The 21060-nt window shown below is 43.9% G+C and overlaps 2 protein-coding genes across 11 annotated transcripts in view; one reads left to right on the top strand and one right to left on the bottom strand.

The window, feature by feature from the left end:
• The window catches only part of LOC307220911 (TBC1 domain family member 7), a 41764-nt gene extending 27221 nt beyond the window's left edge, over nucleotides 1–14543 (top strand). For both annotated transcript variants that reach the window (XR_013841149.1, XR_013841150.1), the window contains one exon: nucleotides 13603–14543. The gene's annotated coding sequence lies outside the window, so the exon portion shown is untranslated. The remainder of the gene's footprint in view (nucleotides 1–13602) is intronic.
• PHACTR1 (phosphatase and actin regulator 1) overlaps nucleotides 1–21060 on the bottom strand; it is a 255596-nt gene that overhangs the window by 9629 nt on the left and 224907 nt on the right. For all 9 annotated transcript variants that reach the window (XM_079984989.1, XM_079984993.1, XM_079984990.1 and 6 more), the window contains 4 exons: nucleotides 16976–17184; nucleotides 16182–16338; nucleotides 8253–8308; nucleotides 6716–6777 (listed from right to left, as the gene is read on the bottom strand). In XM_079984989.1, the coding sequence (XP_079841115.1) occupies nucleotides 6716–6777; nucleotides 8253–8308; nucleotides 16182–16338; nucleotides 16976–17184 (484 nt within the window). The remainder of the gene's footprint in view (nucleotides 1–6715; nucleotides 6778–8252; nucleotides 8309–16181; nucleotides 16339–16975; nucleotides 17185–21060) is intronic.

The following is a 21060-nucleotide window of genomic DNA, read 5'->3' as shown; positions in this document are numbered from 1 at the left end:
TCCAGTCGTGCTGAGTTGGATAGAGCCCAAGTCTTTTTAGCTAATGCTGTGTCAGAATGCACATGCAGAAAATTCATTTCACTGTCGGCTGCACACAAAATTCTGCATGCAACAGGCCTCTTGGATGGAAAACATTTTTCCCGTCTAAGCCTTACGAAGCGCTTATGAAGCCATGCCTCTTTCAGACATGTGCTGCCTAGAGCAGAGTAATAATTCAACTCTAATAGAGTGAAAGCCCCCAGGCAGGTTATAAATACAACCAGGGACTATAGTTTGTATTTCTCATCCTTCAGTGCATAGGTCACCAAAAATACCTTTGTTGCTGTTTTTTGAACAATGCATCTAGGCCTGCCTGGAATCTCTGTTTGCCTACCCATTCCTTTGAGCTTGAATCCTAACAGTTGAAAGCATCTCACCAGAGACCAGGGGCACGGAACCTTTTTCAGAGGACTGCATTCCTATCTGGGAAATCTTCTGAGGGACACATGTGGTGGGTGGAGCCAAAGTCAAAGGTGGGCGGAGCAATACATGTAAATGTTAGCGTTGTGAAGTAGGGCTGGTTTGCACACGCCTCTGGCTTTATTCTCCAGCCAGATTCCTGGAGTTCAAGGATATATTCCAGCCAGGCAAAAATACAAGAGAGTATGGTATAATGAGAGTCTCAAGGGCCAAGAAGACAGACTTGGAGGGACACACTTGGCCTCCTGTTCCTGAAAAGATTGCCGGCAACATCCCTGTGCAAGGCTGGCAGATTTATTTTTTTGCATCTACAAAACAGTAGCCTCATTCTATGCGGCCTAAGTGCATGTGATCTTGTGCTTCCCCATTACACAGTGACAGCTAAATTTGAGTTGCAGACATCACTGAACTACAAAGAGGACATTTTTATCTTTGCTGCTGCCGCCGCCGCCGCCATCATCATAACTCCACAATGATTTATTTATTTTGCATGCAGTCCTAAACCAAATAAGCAACAAGTCCCCTGAAACCTGACCCTGGGAATATCAAAGATTGGATTAAAAGCTTGTGCACTCAAAAGTAAATGTGGAGTTCCACCCTCTCTGCTCATGTGATGTTTCCCCACCACAGCATAAATTAAGGATGAAGTGCCAGCGTTATCACCGAGTTCAAAGCTTTGGGCTGTTTGTCACAGATTCTGGATGCTATTCAAATGTAGCGTGCCTTTGAAAAACATAATGTTCTTATTTATATTTTTGTGATGGCAAGGGATCAAAAAAGAAGAGCTTGTAAGCTAAATATAGACTTAAAACAATGATTTAGACTGAATAGTGAAGTCACTTTCTACTGTCATCAGCACATTCTGTGTTTTCAGGGAATAAGATGCTTGAGTATAGGACAGCAGGAACTTTCACAATGATCAGACTCTCTGGAGCTGAGATGGGCAACTTTAGGACCTGCGGGATTATATCTGACCTATTAAGGGTTTCCCCCCAGCCTGGGCACGTGACTCGTTCATGGACTGATTGCTCCAGGGAGCGATCTTAAGTGGGAGGGATATGACCTGTGGGCATTGCTTAGTCCCTGCTCCAGAGGAAACTGAGCTAGGTGAACAAGTCTTAAGAAAGCAAGAGTCCCTTGTCATGAATAATTACAACTGTGATTTTAAAGCAATTAACTTGTCTTGTGATGGTTGGGAAAACGCTAACGGAATGAAGCCTTTGAACAGAAAGAAGGAAATGCTTAATCTGCTTTGTAAGGAAATGAGCTCGGGTTCTATCCAGTTAGCTTCCTCATCCTATCCTTTGCCTGACTGAGGCTTTCATCGCCCATCCATATAGGAATCTTCTGATATTTTGGGTTAATGCTTTAGAACGCGATTGGGAGTGAAGATGTCCTATATATATATTGTGGCACAGCTCAAGCTGAACCTGACCCTAAAATTTCCTGTGCACTCCCAGGGAGGCTCACCTGGTACCTTGCATCAGGCAAAAACTTTCCTCTACAACCAGGCCTTTGGCTAATTAAACAATCTATATGGCCTTTTAAATTGGGGTGGGGAGTAATTGCTTTTGCTTGTTACTATGTTGTACATTTTTGGGATTTTTTATATTGTGCATTTATTTTTTTTATATATATTATAAACCATCCTGTGATCCTCGAAGGCTGGTATAGAAATTTAATAAATAAAATAAACTATAAATAAATAAACAAGATAAAAAGCAAGCTTGAAAGGAACAGCTATGGTTCCTTCAGCTAAGCAGGGGCTGAAGGCTTGGAGCATGTACAAGTTACTACTAGGGGCTTAAAACCATAATATTTTCACTGCCCTGTGGCCCTCTGCATATTTGAAGCATTGATTCCACTCCAAATGTAGGGTGGGCACAGAATTCTGCCCAAGACCAAGATATCTAGAGCAGCGGTTAGAAGGAATATGGGCAAGAACCGAATCGCAGCAGCAGCTTGTATGCAGGTATTACCAGTAACAGCGCAGGACACAAACAGCAAAGGCCACTTGCACTCTTGCCAAAGTTAGCGGCATTTGTCCATTTTTTCCATATTATAGCACATGCAAAAACACCAATGAAACGCATTCTCTCTCAAGTAAGGTCTTGGATACTTTTACACAGCGGACATTTTCTCTCTTTCACAGCGCGTCCATGTAAGGAACAGACTTGGTTGATGCTTGTGACAATCATGAAAAAGCACCCTTGAACTTGACTTTGATGTCGCACCAGTAAATAAGCACAACCCACTAGGGATTTCTGGTGCCTAAGCTTTATGGCACAAATAGGGAGCTGTGTGGGAGAACATTCCTTGGCGCAATTCTCACTCATTTTAACAAAGTGTGTTCAAGAGATGCTCCCAGTGTTCTGCTCCAACTATTCCACTGAAGCGAGCAGAACTGGTGTATTCAGACAATCCCTCACTGTTTCATTGGCCTCACTTGGAAGTTCTAACTGTATGGCTAGAACTGAGTGTTATGCTCCCACAACACCACAGAAGTCCGGAGAAGGAAGGGGGTGATAGTACTTGGCTTTCCATTTAGCTGGACCCCAAGGGCAATTGGTTGGCCAAATGGCCAGATTCACCAAACGAGATAATACAACAGTTATGATGTGATAAAGGTTGGGGGCCTTTCCAGGTGTTGTTGGACCAAAACTCCCCTCTGCTCCAGCCAGCATAGCCAATGGTCAGGGATGATGGAATCTGTAGTTCGGCAACAACTTGACTGCAATGGGATCCCAACCTCCCCCAAAAAGTAGTTGTCTAAATCTCACCAGAGCTATCTATGCTACTATAAGTAGCATGCCTCATTGGTGGTCAACCTTCTGGGCAATAGTGCCAGAGTATAAGATAGCATGTACCAGGCTCCTACACACTGCACATAATATATGCAGCCCACTCACTGTGCCTTGGGGTGCCTCTCGACTACATTCACCTTGATCTGTTGATCCAGGGAGCAGGCAACAATGCTCTGCCTTTGCTGAAGACAAATCGGTTTGCCTTCCAGGCCCACTAGGCGCAATGCAAGCTCTCACTGTCTGTGTCATCAGCTGGCTACAGATACCCTCAAATATCCACACCTGTGCTGTAGCTTAAATAAATAAAAGCTGCTGTTCATTTCAAATGTTGATACTAAGCCAATTTCCAGTCCAATATCTCACAAAGCTGAATTCCCTTGGTCTCCAAAACATGGGTGGGGCTACCATGTGAAGCCACAGTCCAGGAATATAAAATAACATCCTGTGCAAAATGTCTGCGAGAAGCATGAAACGTGGTCTGACATGCTGTGAATTTCCTTGGTGTTTCAGCTATTACTATGGCAACAACTCAGGTGTTGATAATGTCCTGTCGCATTACCCCTTCCCTCTGTTGAATCAGCACACCTGTTTCTTGCAGGACTCAGTGTCCAGAGGCAGAGAATCCAATTTGTAGCAGCACAAAAACTTCCTGCCTATTTGGGTTTAAGACACAGTGGTGAAGGCCGAGTGTGTCTTAGACGGGGGCCAGGAGTGGCACAGGGAATTCTGCCCCTTGAAATTTCTTTGTTTTTGATGAGAAACACAATTTATCCAAATTAACAGCAGCTTCTGTTTTCTCACCTAATCTCCTCCTCCTCTGGCTGGTCACACCACTCTCAAGATCCCATTATTTCTAAGACAACAGGAGGTCAACAAAGAAAATGACTGACCTGCAAATCATTTGGTAGCATTGTTTTGCTTTATAAATGAAACAGAGGCACAGAGAGAAAGAGAGCACCTTTATGCAGCTGGGGTAATGAAGTTATGTAAATAGGAAGACAATAAGCTGCCTTATATGGACTCAAACCAATGACCCATCTAGCTCATTACTGCCCACACTGCTGGGCAGCAGCTCTCCACAATTTCAGACAGGGTTCTCCACCAGCCTACTTGGTGATGCTGGGGGCTGAATCTGGGATCTTCTGCATGCAAAAAAGATGCTCTATCACTGAACTATGGCCCTTCCCCATCCTGAAAATGTGCTCTGGATTTCAGAGGCTGCAGGTTAATGTGCACAGTCAAGCCAAAGTTAAGCACCCCCACTGTCCTAAACCAGATTCTAAGATGCTTAGGGCAGCATTCAAAGAAAGTAGTTCCATTACTGCAAAGACTTGTGGCTGTGCAGTGGAACTTCCCTTCCTCTCCTCTCAATGCATATGTGGCACAACGGTTAGAGTGTTGGACTATGACCTGAGAGACCAGGGTTTGAATCCCACACTCGGCCATGAAGCTCACTGGGTGATCTTGGGACAGTCATCGTCTCTTAGCCTAACCTACCTCTCAGAATTGTTGTGAGGATGAAGTGAGGAGAATGAGAACTATGTACACCACCCTGAGATCCTTGGAAGATATAGGTGGTATATATAAATGTAATAAAGGAAATAAATAAATGCAATTAAAAGTTGCAACCAAATCTATCAGCTTACAAGAAAGAGTGATTTGTAAAGGCCTGTTTTCATGAGTTCAGGTAAATATGTGTTGACGCTGGTGTAATTTTCATGCATTAGAAGGTTTTCTAATAGTACATAAATATTCTCTCAAAAATCTTCCACTGTTCTCTAATGATTTATTCCCATCTGGTTCAAATGTGACAAATAACCAGGCTTCCATTCTTAAACATCTATTCTTCAGTTTAATGTATCACGAGTGGCGTTGGGGAGATGTCGCATTCAACAAGAACAGAATTAGGCTAATGCTGAGCGCTTTTGAAAAAAAAAAAATGACACTCTAAACCTTCACAAAGCATTTCCTGCTGCACAGCCTAGTATTTCCTTTTTGTGTGGTTTTACTCTAAAGGAATAACAATCACCTTTTCCTTCTGGAGTAGTACTCTCTGTGCCACTTGCTTTTTGCTGCCTGTCTGATCTTGAGAAGATAAATTTAGCATATGAAGATTCACGCACAAATAGATAAATGTGTCTTGGGTGATCTCTTACACAGACTGAAAAACAGGAACTGCTATATATTGGATGGAGAAGCATGGCTGCATGTGAGCTTACACAACCATGCATACAAGATAACGTGTAATGGATGCATGCAGTATGTATGACTAAACCCTGCAATTTTCTACCTTGAAAAAACTGATGATTACAGTCAGCAATAGGCTCGCTGACTAAACCAACCAGCTCACAGTTCCACTTAAAATTCTTCAACTTTAAGCTTAGGGTGGCAATCCTATGTGCACTTATATATGAGAGTAAAGTCCCCCTGAACTCAGTGGAACTTGCATCTGAGTAAACATCCATAGGATTGAGCGGCAAACCCTATTGATATTGATACTACTACTACTACTACTACACTGCCGTTCATGTGAGGATCGCAGGGCCATTTACTATATAAAAACACAAAAAATAAATAACATAGTAACAAGCAAAAACAACACACCCCTGTTTAAAAAGTGATTGATTGTTCATTTGCCAAAGGCCTGGGGGAAGAGAAATGTTTCTGACACCTTAAGGCCATATTTATCTGGTTAATTTTTTTAAAATGTTGCACTTTCCATTGTCCTATGTCTGTCTGTCTCATATCCCTCCAACCTACAGGAACACCAGCCTGCTTTCACTACAGAAAAGTGGTGCCCCAGTAATTCCCCCAGTGTATGAGTGGTGCAATGAGAAACTTTGCTTCTTCCTGGTCAGCAAGGCAGCTAGGCCAAGGTTTGACAGAGTGTGTCATCTGAATTCAGACTTCTGCTTAAGCTACCTTCTTGCTAACCATGAGCTGTTTGGACAGTATGCAAAGCCAGTCCTTGGTTTAGCTGTCACACCATGCTGAGCTAAAAGGATTGGGAAAAAGCAAAGGTGGTGTAAGCTCCTCTCTGGGAGACAGCACATCCACACACTTTCAATAAGCCTTACCTATTTGACTTACCATGAGGTGCAAACCAGGGTGACCTGCTAAGCACTTGACATTTTTGGAGCTCCCAAGCAGTTTGTTGAGCCCCTGACAAGCTGCTTTCAGCTTGGTGACCCACACTGCATTGAGACGTACCCTAACTACATGAATGCATTGCAATACCCAGGAATATCCCTCTGCAGCTTTCAAAAGAGGTAACTACAGATAATGTTTCAAGCGTTCTTTCTAAAGAAGCTAGTGCACTTTTTACAAACTATGCTCAGCATTTAAAAAACAACAACCACAAAAACAGAGGCAAATATGGCAAGGAATTAAAACATTCAGTTAAAAGCTTTAAGGGCCCCCAAGAATGGAAGGAAGTAGCAGTAACTTCTCACCTTGCGTGTTAATCTTCTCTTTATCTCCCGTTTTTCTTCCTGCTCCTCTTGCTCATTCCGCGCTGGAAAAGATTTACAGTGTTGTAGACTGGTTGTACACGTGAAATATGAAAAATCTGGCAAGCACTGGGATGGGGTTACTGATATTTTGGTCTTTCCCTTCTGAGGGATGCCTGAGAGCAGTCAACTTCCTGCTACCTCTTTCCCAACACCTTCCTTTGTACACCTTGCAAAACATCCAAATCCTTTTTCCTCTGGCTAAGTGCCGGCATGAATTTTATTCTTTTAATTGGGCTCAGTTCATGCCAACTATTACGCCGGGAGCCAAGGGGCTTCCTCAGCCATTACCTCTGTGCCTCAGGGTCTATCAGCTGTGGGGGGAAAGAGAGGAATGATACCACTGCCAGCCTCAGTGCAGAGCACAGTGATAAGGCAAGCAGCTCAGGGTTCAGTCTGATGTAAAATTTTTGCTTTTATGGAACAGCTTCTGGAATGAGTTCCAGAAGCATTGCGCATATAAGAAGAGAGTTTGTGGCAATGAGCCATCCATGCAACTTGGTTGTATCTGATCCCATGAACTCCAGCTTTGCAAGTCTCAATGCTAAGCATCCTCTATGGGACCCATCATTACATTCTTTCAAATATATGCAGTTACAAACATCACTGGTTGCAAACTGTTACAGCTGATGCATCCAGTGAAAAGACATAAATGGGCCTATTTTGCTGATTTATTTTTTAACCTACAGCAGGAAAATAGGTACCTGGATAGACATCTCTGTGTACACAGGCCTTTCCTTTCGAATGCCTTACATGTGCCTGACAAAGTCACCAGATTATTGTTGTTGTTTTAAACAGTATTTTTCCCCAAAAAAGAAAAACTTGAACAATTGCTTTGGGGAGGCTTTGTAATTGCCAAAAGGGAGAGCCAATTAACACTGTGCACATCCTTAATATGCAAAATGGAAGAGTGGATTTTTCCCTAAGTGCAATCCTTAAATGTACTTGTTTATCTGACCTAAAGGAGGTGAGTGCAGAGCATAGTAAGGAGGCCACTCAAATCACGTGTATCTTGAAAAATCCTAGTTTCCAAAAGCACAACCTACTCATTAAAACCCAGTTGCTAACTACATCAAGCTTAAACATACAGGGTGATATCCAATGCACTGTAGGGATGCAACCCTATGCACATTTACCTGGAAATAAATCCTGCTTAAATCAGTGGAACTTACTTCTGAGTAAACATGCACAGGAGTGTATTGCAAAAGAACAAGAGCATAACCTGAACTTCCTTGGCTGACTACTTGTGACTCAAATATGTCCTCCCCTAAGTACCAAATTGAAAATGCTGATAGCTGTTCGAGACAAATGTTGTGAATATAGCTTCACAGGAAACCTGCTTTGAAGGAGGACAGTAACAAAAGGGCAACGAAAACCTGCTTGTCTCTAGCAGAGAGAGGGGTGGAGCTGAAAGGACCCTTTGCCCAGAGACCCAAGTACGCCATCTCCCCACACCCCTCACAAGCTTGCAGTTACTCACGTTTGAGAATGTTCCTCTGCTCCAATTCTTCAGCAGTTGGCCTCTGGCTCAGTCGTCTGTGGAAAAAGCTCAGGATCAGTTTCTGGACCATATCATGCCCTCAGACATTCAGTGTGGTCCCGAGTTCCTCTTTGCCCCCTAATGCAGAAACTGGGAAGACGACTTTGCCCTGGCATGATGTGCCCTGGTAGTTTCCTTCCTGCTGCTGACCAAGGGGAGACCAAACCTGCGGTGTCATATCAGGAATGCCTCTACCATCTCTACCTCAGGCTAACTGGCTGAGAGAGAAGATGCAGGTGTCTCAACTTGTCATCTTCTTCCCTCCCTGCTCTTGCAAGCATGACAAGCTCCGCTCCGTGCTCTTCCTTCCCTACGCTTATGTGAGCCTCCAAACTGTGGCCTGCTTGTCCAAAGAGGCAGTGAAACAAAGGCGGCTAACAGCCCAGAAACGACGTCGAAGCATGCTTAGAACAATAATGGCTCTTCTTTGCCTCCTCAGTCCTCACTTTCCCTCTGAAAACCTTTATGCAATTTCTTAATGACGAATTAACAGTGGTCAAACGCACTTTCTCCTGCCAGCGTATATTTTGCCTACAACAAACACAAGCATTTGGTGTAAAGGGCAGTTGCAAAGCTAGTGTATTCTAGGACGTAAGTGCAGCTGAGGAGCTGGGAGGAAAAGTGATGTAAGAAAAACATAGATGGCTGCGAACAATGTTGTTCCCAACTCGCTGCGACATTCAATAGCAGTTTTGTCTCTGGCTTCAAGTAACTCATTCTCCCTAAGGCCACAGATGATTATTAGTGCTGTGCTGAAAGCTGTCCTCTACGTTTTCAAATGCTTTCTTCCCCCAAGAAAGAGGCTTCCATTTTTCTGCCTCATTCTCAGGGCACCTTAGAATTTCTCAGCAGGTGTGGGGGTTTCAGCTTGCCTTACTGTTGCGAGGTGTGTTACTTTCCAGTAAACATTGCTCTAGCACCCTGCAGCCTCCCCAGCTGCCCTCACTTCCCGATTTGAAAATCCCCTTCGGAGAAGTTACCCCCTGGGCTTCAACTGCAGCAATGGCACCAGGGAAGGCTACAGAGTGCAGACCACTGGTGAGTAATTCATAGAATGGAAAAGGGATACTTAACAAGCAGCCCTTGCCACCTTAAAAGTGAAGTAAGCATGATGAAAATCTTGCAACCTACCCATGAGAACTTCACAGAAATCTTATCTTCCCTTTGATAATTTTCAATTATCTTTTCTCGCTAACTGATGGAGTATACTTAGGGAGGTGGGAAACACAGGAGAATTTTTTGGCACAGCACTAATGATTACTCAAATATAGTTTATCTGTAGTTTAGCTATAGAATTTATCTGCAAATCTTGATCTCCAAGGGTACAAACCTGCAGGAAGTTCTCCTATGCTAAGTCCTAACCATATGAATGGAACTACCAGAGAAAGGTATGCCTGCTCTGCTCCCATTCATCTCAATGGGGCGTGTGCAAGAGAACGTCCCAGCAGATTGTTCCTAGTGGATTAATTTGGCCATATTGCCTTTGCATTTGCTGGCACCATAGCCTCTTTCTTTTGTATTTTAAAGGCTGAAGAGAGACATATAAGGGAAACAGCAGTTCCAGTGGGACCCTCACTGGAGGGTCAAACGAGGGGTTCAAACGAGGGGATGCCTCAAGCATTTGATCAAGGGTGCTCACAAATGCTGACCAAAAGCCTTTGATCAGATGCTTGAGAGCAGGATTGAGATGAACACAGACTTGTGTGCAGGGCTGCCTTCTGCCCAGTCCTATAAGGTGCCACCTGCACCTTCCACAGCCTGAAGGTGAAGAAACGTACCTTCAGGCTGACAGAAGGAAAGGCACCCTACCAACACCCCTGATAGGAGAGATGCTGCGTGGACCAGTTGCATTTTCCCCACTGGGGACACTGGGAACTGTTGCATCCCCAGTGGGAAAGTGGTACCACGCACATCAACCCCAGCAATGAAGAAGGCCTGGTCATTTGATGGGAGCGGCATGTCCCACATCACTGTCCGACTGGAGATGCTAGTCACCTGATCGGCAGTTGCAGTGACCTCCTCTGAACTTTGACAGGCATCAGTCACCTGGCACAATTATGAGATTGAGTGACTGACAGGCGACCATAAAAGTTGGCTTGTGGGGTGAGTAATTAAGGATCTGGCTCACGGGCCTGATCCAGCTCTGACTTAAGAAGTCTCAGCTGCTTCCCCAGTGGGAAAGACACTCTGCCAGGTCTCAGAGCCTTTGCAACTGTGGTGGGCACTGCTGTCTTCTGCAAGTAGATTTTTCATCAGGGTGATGGCATGAGAACCCTATCTTCTTAAGTGATCCCCTCATGGCTGTTACTAAGTACAAATAAACCTGCTACATAACTCAGGCCCAATGTAAGAGAAGATGAGAGTTATACTTCATATAATTTTGGAACCGATGAAAATGCGAGAAACCGGCAAAGTGCTTTAAAAAAGGTCAGGATCATGCCACGTGTGTTTAGAATGAACTTATATTCAAGGGCACACTTTAAAAGGGGACAGCTCTGTTTAAGTAGCGCTAATCACGATTATTATCCTTACAGTGCACAGCCAGTGTTACAAAGAGGATGTTTGAGAGAGTTCACCTTAGGACTGTAAAGCAATTAGACGTGTGGCTTTATCTAGCTGGGCCTGGGAATAAAAATATAAAGCTGCACAGTTCAGCATTGCAATGGGTAGCTTTGTTGTGCCCGTTGCAACACGTAGCAAGCGTGTTATGTAATGGCTTTCCAGAAGCCTCATTAGAACAGCTTGTTAAAAGGAGGAACACAGGCTGTGGAAACAAGCATTTTCATGGAAATGTTATAGGGGCTTTGAACCTCGCAGAAAAGGAAAGTAGGTAAAAGCTGCCAACCGTCAACTGCAAAAGTATGTTAACACTGTCCGTTTCCAATTGTCCTCAACCCTTTAGCTTTTAGCATAGCAGAAGCAAAAAACACAGCACTTCAGAGTATCCGCCCCGCCAAATAACTACAACAAAGATGCCAATCTTACTCTTGGTGAACCTTCTGCAGCCATCCTAACTCTATGTCAAGCTGCTTATAAAGGGATACCTGATCTACAGTGGTGCCTCGCAAGACGAAAAGAATCCGTTCTGCGAGTCTCTTTGTCTAGCGGTTTTTTCGTCTTGCAAAGCAAGCCCATTAGCGGCTTAGCGGCTTTTAGCGGCTTAGCGGATAAGCGGCTTAGAAAAAGAGGGGGGGGAGGGGAAAAAGTCGGAAAAACTCGCAAGACATTTTCGTCTTGCGAAGCAAGCCCATAGGGAAATTCGTCTTGCGAAGCACTTCCAAAACGGAAAACCCTTTCGTCTAGCGGGTTTTTCGTCTTGCGAGGCATTCGTCTTGCGGGGCACCACTGTATATTAAACCATCTTGAAGCTACATGACTGTGACTTTATTCACTCACTACAGCATTGTGGTGTAGTGGTTAGTGTGTTGGACTAAGACCTGGGAGACCAGGGTTCAAATCCCCACTCAGCCATGAAGCTCACCGGGTGACCCTGGGCCAGTCACTGCCTCTCAGCCTAACCTACCTCTCAGGGTGGTTGTTGGGATTAAATGAGGAGAGGGAGAACCGTGTATGCTCCTTGGAGAAACAGGTGGGATATTAATGTAATGAAGAAATAACAGAAAAGTAAGATTTTTGCCCAGGATAAACAAGACACCATTGGGAGGGGGTTGGGGAGACGTTAACTAAAAGCATGCACTGTGTGATGTCAAGAAATTTGACAAGAACATCTATAAAATTTGAATCTAGTCCTGAACACTCAGTGAACTGACAGTTTTATAACTCTAGCAAGTTTATGACTGTCAGAGCACAATGATTTCAGACTTCTCAGTGCACTGCAAAGAGATAAAGAATAAAGTCATCACTCTCCTTAAAGAAAAAAAGGGGGAGAGAGAAGAATTCCAGAGCAACAATAACCCAAGCAATCAGTCAGTATTTTATGGGAGAATTGCTGCTCAGAGTTTCCAAAACCTCTTTCATATCGTTACTGCCACACACTCTCAATATCATTGTGCTGTTCTCTTTCATCTGCCAAAAGCAACAAGAAAAGCTTCTTCCCTCTTTTATTTCTGTCGGTAGGGATCAGCTTTCAAGCTTCTTTTCCCCCACTGCCAACCTTTTTGTGTCCCAATCATCGGCGGGGGTTAGGGATGGCTGTCCTATAAGCTGCTGTGCTCAGGACTGTTTTGAATTGGTTCTGAGATCTGGCCAAGGGCTAGGCAAGAAGCAGCCATCTACACAGCTGTGTGTGTATATATGTCTCTGTGTTTATATACACACTATTTTTTTTCCAAGAAAAAAGTGCCGGTACTCATCAGCAAGCAGGGGGAGGAGCCAGCATGTGGGAAGGGGTGTGGCCTGATGCCAAGGCTGGGCGGTGAGGGCAGGTTACCTGTTTAATGCTCCCTCGCTCACCCACCCACCTACTGGGGCGTCCTACCTGAAGATGCTGGGAATGGGACCATCTCCTTGCAAGGCAGATGTCCTACCTAACTCTCCCCATTTTGGCTAGACATACATACATACATACATACATACATACATACATACACATATATTCAAAGGGTATCAGCGCGAATAGAAAGGGATTTCACCAGGTGGAATTGTGCTTGAGGCTTCTATTATTTTCAGCAACTTTTACAGAGCTGCTTTCGAAGGCAGGATTTGGATGCAAGATTCCATAAAAGAAAGCAGAAGAGATGGGGCACTTTCTACAATAGGACCTAGACCATCCCCTAGAGAGAGCGACCAGGCACATCTATATTATTTTGTTTTCGCCCCGCCTTTCCATATTTTGCGTTCAATAAGAGGCAGCTCCACAGCCCACACCCTTCACCCCAGAGGAGTCCCACATGCTCTCCCGAACTCTCTTCTTCTCAAAATCAGTTACCTGTCAGGAATAGCCAACCAAAGTACTTCATACTGATTTTTTAAAGCCCTAAGAGAACATTCTGGGCTGAAAAAGTGAGGTATAACTACGTGTAGCAAACCAACAAAAAAACCCAGGAAGCTCCCTGTTAAGCCGAGGTTGGATGGCCATCTTGTCATGGATGCTTTAAGATGAGATTCCTGCACTGCAGGGGGTGGACTGGATGACCCTTGGGGTCCCTTCCAACTCGACAATTCTATGGACAACAGAGGTCACTCTTGCAGTAGTTCTCAGTGCACACATTGAGTAGTACTCTCAACGTTCATTCAAGAAAATCAATTTCCTCCAATGCCGCAGACCTCATTGCTGCAAACTTTTAGTAAACATAACTGTTCTCATTTGGCTGTTTATGTTTCCCTCCAGGGCAATTTGAAGAACCTTTTGTGTAATGAAGAACGCTGAGTAATTCACAGCGCAGTTGGGGAAGGCGCAGGAGCACAGCGAGGCTGCAGTGACTGCAGTGATGACGATGAGTCAGAGCGGCAATGACCAACTTCTCCATGTGGCAACAGGAACCTTTAGAGATCCACTGCAAAGTCTGGAGGATGCGGGGGGGGGGGGGAGAGGTCCAACTAGGCCTGACATTAAATGCATCCTTGCATTTAAAGTGAAGCTGTTGTTGTTGCTGTTGTTGTTGTTGTTGTTTAATTCAAATCACATCAGCTAGAGGGGCCTGGTAATATTCAGGATCACAGCAGGTATAGAGGAGGAATGCAACCCTTTCCTCCCCTGCTTTAGAAAAATCCTTCCTCTGAAGCTAGTATTTTTCACATTAGGAGGAAATCCCATCAGTGCCAATAAGGGATTTCTCTGCCCACCAAATGCCAGCTCCAGAGAAGGGATTTTCCTCTTGGGACAGGACACCCAAGAAAGCAGAAGGAAGTTCCAGAAAGGGTGGGGGGAATGGGTGTGAAGAAGCAGCAGTGAAGGCTGACTCAAAATATCTCACCACGTTATTTGACTGCCTGGCTCTTACAAAGTTGTATTCAAATTCTGCCTTGATCCAGACATTACAAAACGGATGTGAAAGAGCAACAGGTTTGGGATGAGGGCTGGCACACCCATTGAATAATTTTCCAAGGATGCTGACCAAGAAGCCAACACGAGACTGTATGATTCCAGACCCCCCTCTCTCTCTCCTAGATACACACACCAGGGCAGGTTGACAATGTCTCTCTCCCCGCCCACCTTTTGCTGCCACAAATCCCCCCTTTCCTATCTCTTGTGCTCACTTTCCTCCCAGCGCCATTATCAGTAGGGTTGTTTTTCAAAATAAATAAATAAATAAATAAATAAAAACAAAACAAGTAATTTCCTCCTAGTATTGTTTCAGATTCATGTTTCAGTCATTTTAATAATTATGGCCTTGCAATGTAGCAGAGAGAGTAATTCCAATGTATCCTCCATTGAGCGTATATTTAAATGTGGGGAATATTGTGTTTTCCTGATTATAATGCTAGTGCTTCTGTTCGTTCTCTCTCTCTCTCTCTCTCTCTCTCTCTCTCTCTCTCAATATATGTTCTTTTTACACTGCAGTACCTGTTGGGTTATGGAACAACTGTGGCTTTTTGACTGATATACTGGCATGTCATACAGGCAAGGCGGCAACCAATTTGCGCAGGGATTCTGTTCCTGGGCCCCACACACATCGATGGAGCATGCCCTGTTATGTCCCACCTGCCCCGGTTCTGCCTTCTTCCAGGTCAAAAAGGACCCATGTGTCAGTGATTGTGCCTCCTTTGGACGCACCTAAAATGGCCGCCACCTGCACTAAATTCCATTCATACCAGTGGGCGTGGTGTGGTACAACAATGAGCATAATTGAACAATGTCCCTATTCCCCCAGCCCTTTCCACACATGCGTGCTTCTGTTCCCTCATGATTCCTTCATGAAAACAACAGGGAAGAGCTGCACCCCAAATATTATCACTTATTCCTGAGATTTTCTGGGTTTAGTGGATCGTGAATGGATTCTTAATGGAATCGAATAACAAGGAAATGAGACCAGACGTGCACTATATTTCATTAGCTTTCCAGAAACTGCTTTTACATCATGTGAAAAGTCAAATATAATGCCGAAATTAAAAGTTAGGGAAGCATTGTGAAAATGGAGTAAGCTGCCACGCGAATGCAGCCTGAGCTTATTTTTTGTTATGGCAATTTCTCTGTCTTCATGGAGCTCACCTCTGTTCTGTCAAAAGCCTCTACTAATGCTTACTCCTGAGTTGAAATAGCCGAAAGAATTCGTATAAGACATTTTAATCAGCTTTCTTGTGAGGATGGAGAAATCTAGTTCAGTCTCAGCAGTGATAATTATTTCCTAATGAGTCTGGTACTAAAAATGTGTGGAGCTTTTCTTCTTCTTCTTCTATGTTTTATATTCTTTCTGCAAATAATGTAGGTAATTTAATCAGCTGGCTGTTCCAAGACTCTGGGGGCTTTCTTTAGAATGGTAAAAGTCTGTTAGAAAAGTTGTTAAAATTGTCAGCTGGAATCGTACTTTGCATCTCAACTTTTCCCAAAGGACCAGAAGGGCTTTACTTCCTTAATTTAACTTGAGATCTATGTCATTATGTGCCAATTCCTTAGTGATCAGGAAAGAATGATGAAGTTTTGGAAATATTATTATAGTTTAAAAAAATTGACCAAGTGTTCTAACTGTTGATACTGAAAACTGGCTGGGCCAGAAAATTAAGGGATTATTCTGAAGTGCGGTATTTGGCTGTGTGGGTTCCACACACATCTCCTTGAGCTCCTCAGAGGAAATGTGGGGAACAAGTGCCCCAAAAGCTCTTTTACTGAAAGCTCTAGGATTGAAAGTGCTTATCTTTGGCTGGACGCTCAAGCTGCCCTCTTGTTAGTTCAAGAATAAAAAGCTGGATAGCTCAAGCTGCCTTATGCATTTGGTGCGGGCCAAAGGGAGGAAATTGCATGGTTCTTACCTTGTCAGCTTTGTCCCGATTTGCTGCCTCAGCTCAAGCCTCTCCTCGTCGGTCTGCATGGGTAGGATGTTCTTTTCCTCCAGTTCTCGTTTGGATGGCCTGTTGCTAAGTTTGATGGCTAAAGAGTCCTTCCTGCAGACTTTCATGGCGAGGGAACCTTGGGCAGAAAGAAGCAGCTTTTGAGAATGGAACTTTAGACTATGCTGTTTGAGAAGCAGCTTTTGAGAATGGAACTTTAGACTCTTCATCTATAGCACTAGGATCACAGCAACACAGACTTTGTTTTTTAAAAACTTTTCCTACATAGGAAGATGGATGCTATTCTGATCTTCAAACTAGAAACCTCTTTTAAAAGCCTTTCCGCTGGTTCAGTGTGCTACTTACTAAGGAAATGCAAATTATTATTTTGTGCATCAGCTCTAGACAGGCAGCGCGGATGCAGAAGTGGCTCTGGCCTTAGCCCAGAAAACAGTGTCTCTTTTTCACCCAAGACTTATTGCTGCCATCATCGTGATACAAGAGGGCAGCAAGCCCCTGACCAGCTCTCCATTGCATCAAAGCAACAGCAGTTTAGATGAAGGTCTGTGGGGCAAGGAAACAAGCCTTGCCCTCATCTTCCTGCTCCACAGTCCTTAACACAATGCACACCACCCTGCGGATGGGAATGATATGTGCCCTTGAACCTAAGGACTTTAAGAAGGGAGTCACCTTGCTGTCCCTGAGCTTCTCCATGCCTATTCCCAAGGCTATCAAATCCATCTACAACACTGTGTTGTTATCAGAGCAGCTCTTACTTGTAAATATTGAGCTGTCCTCATCTTCCTCTTCGTCGTCATCCTCTTCTTCTCTTGCATAGAGGCATGAAGAATCTTCATAGTCAGATTCATGAGGCACATTTTCTTTATTGTCATCGCATTCGATCACAACTGTTGGCACTTGTCTCATGTCTGAAAGGCCTCCTGGTCCACATTTGGTGACACTGTCTCCCCCATGCAGACCAGAGCTTGGGGAAATCAGGGGGAGGGAGAGAGAGAAGGACATTGGAATGACTTGCTTCCCAAGCATCAAAAGGTTATGCTAGCACCTTTCAATGAAACTTTCTTTCTTTCTTTTTTTTTTTTTTTACATCAAGGAGACAGGTTTGGAAGTGTAATCACTGGATGGAGAACGTTTTCATGTCCTGGGATGAGCCCTGGCCATCCAGATCCACAAGTTTGCAATGTGATTCAGTTCATGCTGGGTAAAAGGTGAAGAGTGCCAGCTGGATAATGCCCACTGTGATAGTGCTTTAAATAGTGTGCGCATACGTGTCCTCATAATGCGCAAATATAAAAACGTTTCTCCCTCTCCTATTCTCCACAGAACTCATGGTATAGTTTCTATGCATCAAAAAATCCAACTGAACAGGCAGTAAAAAATACACAGCCTAGCACTAAGTACACACCAGTTAAACAAAAAAGGGCAGAAAAGAAAGTGACCATTAGCAAATGTAAAAAATAAAATAAGAAACCAGAAGTACTAAAAACATATGATACTGTAAACTCCCTAAAACAAAGCATTTTTTTCTAACAGAGTTCTGGGCCAATTTGCACAAAAAAATCCAAAGTGTGAGAGCTACCACCAAGGAGGCTCTGTTATGCTCTCCACAAGTATTATCTCTGTAATGGAAGAAACCCTAAGCTGGGCCTGGTCTGCAGATCTCAAGAGATAAGTGGACCTATAAATGCTTGCAAGTGGAAAGAGGCATCCACCAAAATCCACAACTCATGGGGGATTTCCACATAAAGCTCTTTTCATTCCACAAGGAGTTCCCTACCGTAAAGGGTGCTATGGCCAATGAATAGCAGTCCTCTAGTTTATCATAACACGCCCCAATTTAAGCAACTTTGTACTGGCTGGCAGTTCAAAAATTTTATGTGAACTAGTAGAAAAAAGCCATTGTGGGCTGGCAACCCATTCAGAACAGCAACCTGCACTTGCAGGGGGAGGCACATAGAGTTGTTGTGAACGCAAGTGCATAATGTAATTCAACAAGTATCAACGAGTAGGTCTAACACTAACCAAGTGTGTCAGTTAGCAGTGAAAGATATATGAAGATGCTGAATTTGCACTGCCCCTATTAAATTGCTACAGGGAAGTTTGCCTGTGGATTGTGCCTTTGGGGAATAAAGCACTCTCTCCATTCACTGTATTGTTATACTGGTTATATTACACTTCAAAGAGATAATTTTGTTAATTTTTACAGGCGTAACATAATAGCAATAATGAGATATTTATCCTTGCTGGGCAAATTGAAGAGAAGGAATGGGTGCCTAGAGATATTCAAATTTTGCGCTATGAAGAATAAAAAAACACTGGTGATGAATTGGGATGGGAACATCGGTATTTGATTTTAATTACATTTATATGTTGAACGTGTTATCCAAAAAAAAAGCGAATGTCAGCCCAAATCCTCCTAATGATATAGAAATGTGTAACATCCCCTTAAAACTTTCAATTAACTTTTCATTTATGGATATGCTTCAATAATTTAAATTCAATTAGCCTTCATCCTCTATATATATATATATATATATATATATATATATATATATAAAAAACTAACTCGACCTTCCTACAAATCTGTGCAATTCTTCAGTGATTAACATGGAAAATCCAATATAATATCCTTGAAATATAAAAGCATGGAACAATTCATTATCTTAAAGGAAACTCTCAGTGAATGCCATATAGATTAAGTTCTGAAAGCTGTATATGGATGGACTAGATCAGTGGTAGGTAGGAAACTTGTGGTTCTCCAAATATTGCTAGACTCACAAGTCTCATCAGCCCAATCCAGCGTTGCCAACGATCAGGGATGATGAGAGTTATAGACCAACAATATCTGGAGTTGCCCACCCCAGACTAGATTAATGCTAAGTCAGTCCTTCTCTGAAATCAGCATGGGTGATGGACACCCAAGATAACACACTACATACTCACACAACACAAACACCTTGCATTCTGTAAGCATACCCTTATGGGCTACCACTAGAAATCTGACCTGCATCTAAGCAGAAGCTATTTCAAGCATGAGGAGGTGGAACCCGTGCCCCTTCCATTATGTCACCTCTCTGGACATAATTCCACTTGGTTGGCTGTTATTTATGAGATCGTGTCCCGAATTGCAAATGAGAATCATACAGTGAGAGGAAATGTCCCATGTTCAGTCTACAGAGTATTTGTGACTACAGATCAATGTTCTAGCTAGCATTAACAGTTCCAAAACTTCAGGGATGAGATTGTACTCCCTGCTAGCGGTGGAGCAATCCGATTGGGTGTCTGGGGTGGCATGGGGGCGGGGCCAGCGGTCCAGGGGGGAGGCAGCCACCTGCGGGGCTCCGAGGAGTCGTCTGCCTGCCTCCTCTCCCTCAGCTGCCCTACAGCTTGGGGGGGGGGAGGCAGCAGGTGGACCTTTTGAGCCGTGGAGCCTGTGTGCACCCAAGCGTGGCTCGGGCGTGCTGCAGGCCCCGTGGTGAGTGCCACCCGGGATTTGTCACCCTTTCAGTGGTAGCACCCAGTGCGGCCCGCCCCTATCGCACCCCCGTCACTCCGCCCCTGATCCTTGCCTGGCTGTCACGATAAATACTCCTTTTTTCCAATCCAAAGCTGGTTCAATTGTGTAAATGAGAAATTCTCACACCCCTCTACTCCATGGCATGTGTAGTTTGCTTTGCTTTTTCTGATGAGTGCTGGCTGCTATTTGGAGGTACATTTCATATCTCTAGCTTCAAGTGAGAGACATAAAAATATATTGTTTGCAGACTGGCAATCAGGTGGTTTTGCGCCACATGTCTGCCAGTTTCAGCCTTCTGTCTCCTGTGCTCAGTTTCTGTCTGTTAGCTTGATATCTGAAGGAGCAGGTTAGAGCCTCTGAAAGTTTATAGTCAATTAATATAATTTAGTTTTAAAGATGCTACTGGACTCAAGCCTTTTCAGTCCCTGTTCATTTTGAGGCCTAAACATCTTTGCAATCAGATATATCTGTGTGACACAATATATCTATGCATGTTTACTCATAAGTAAGTTTGACCATCTTCAGTGGGGCTTACTCTTGAGTAAGTGCAGATGGGAGGGCAGCATATATTGCAGTTTTTATATATAGTCATAGTAATCAGTTGTGTGTGTGTGTGTGTGTGTGTGTGTGTATGTGTACACACACGTCACATTTCCAAAGATAACACCTGTAACTCAAAGTAGTTCACATAATAAACTAACAGTATAACCAGTAATAAATTAATGATACATAATAAAAAGTATAATATCAGTACAACATAATGCTAACAAAAATAAACATTTAACAGTTCATTTAATGTGCCTTAAAATTTGAGCATTAAGCTCAGCAACAGGTCAAATAAAAATATCCAATAACTTCACATCCAAAATATACTGTACAGTATACAACGTATGCATATGATAGGTAAAGGTAAAGGTACCCCTGCCCGTACGGGCCAGTCTTGACAGACTCTAGGGTTGTGCGCTCATCTCACTCTATAGGCCGGGAGCCAGCGCTGTCCACAGACATTTCCGGGTCATGTGGCCAGCATGACAAGCTGCATCTGGTGAGCCAGCGCAGCACACGGAACGCCGTTTACCTTCCCGCTGGTAAGCGGTCCCTATTTATCTACTTGCACCCGGGGGTGCTTTCGAACTGCTAGGTTGGCAGGCGCTGGGACCGAGCAGCGGGAGCGCACCCCGCTGCAGGGATTTGAACCGCCGACCATGCGATCGGCAAGTCCTAGGCGCTGAGGTTTTACCCACAGCGCCACCCGCGTCCCGCTATGATAGGCATGTGCATATATTATAGGCATGTGTAGTCTTGATAATACATCTCTTGTTA

This window comes from Podarcis cretensis (genome assembly GCF_951804945.1).
Source record: "Podarcis cretensis genome assembly, chromosome: 7".
Taxonomy (NCBI): Eukaryota; Metazoa; Chordata; class Lepidosauria; order Squamata; family Lacertidae; genus Podarcis; species Podarcis cretensis.
The sequence above is the reverse complement of the archived record's forward strand: the minus strand, read 5'-3'. Positions and strand labels throughout refer to the sequence as shown.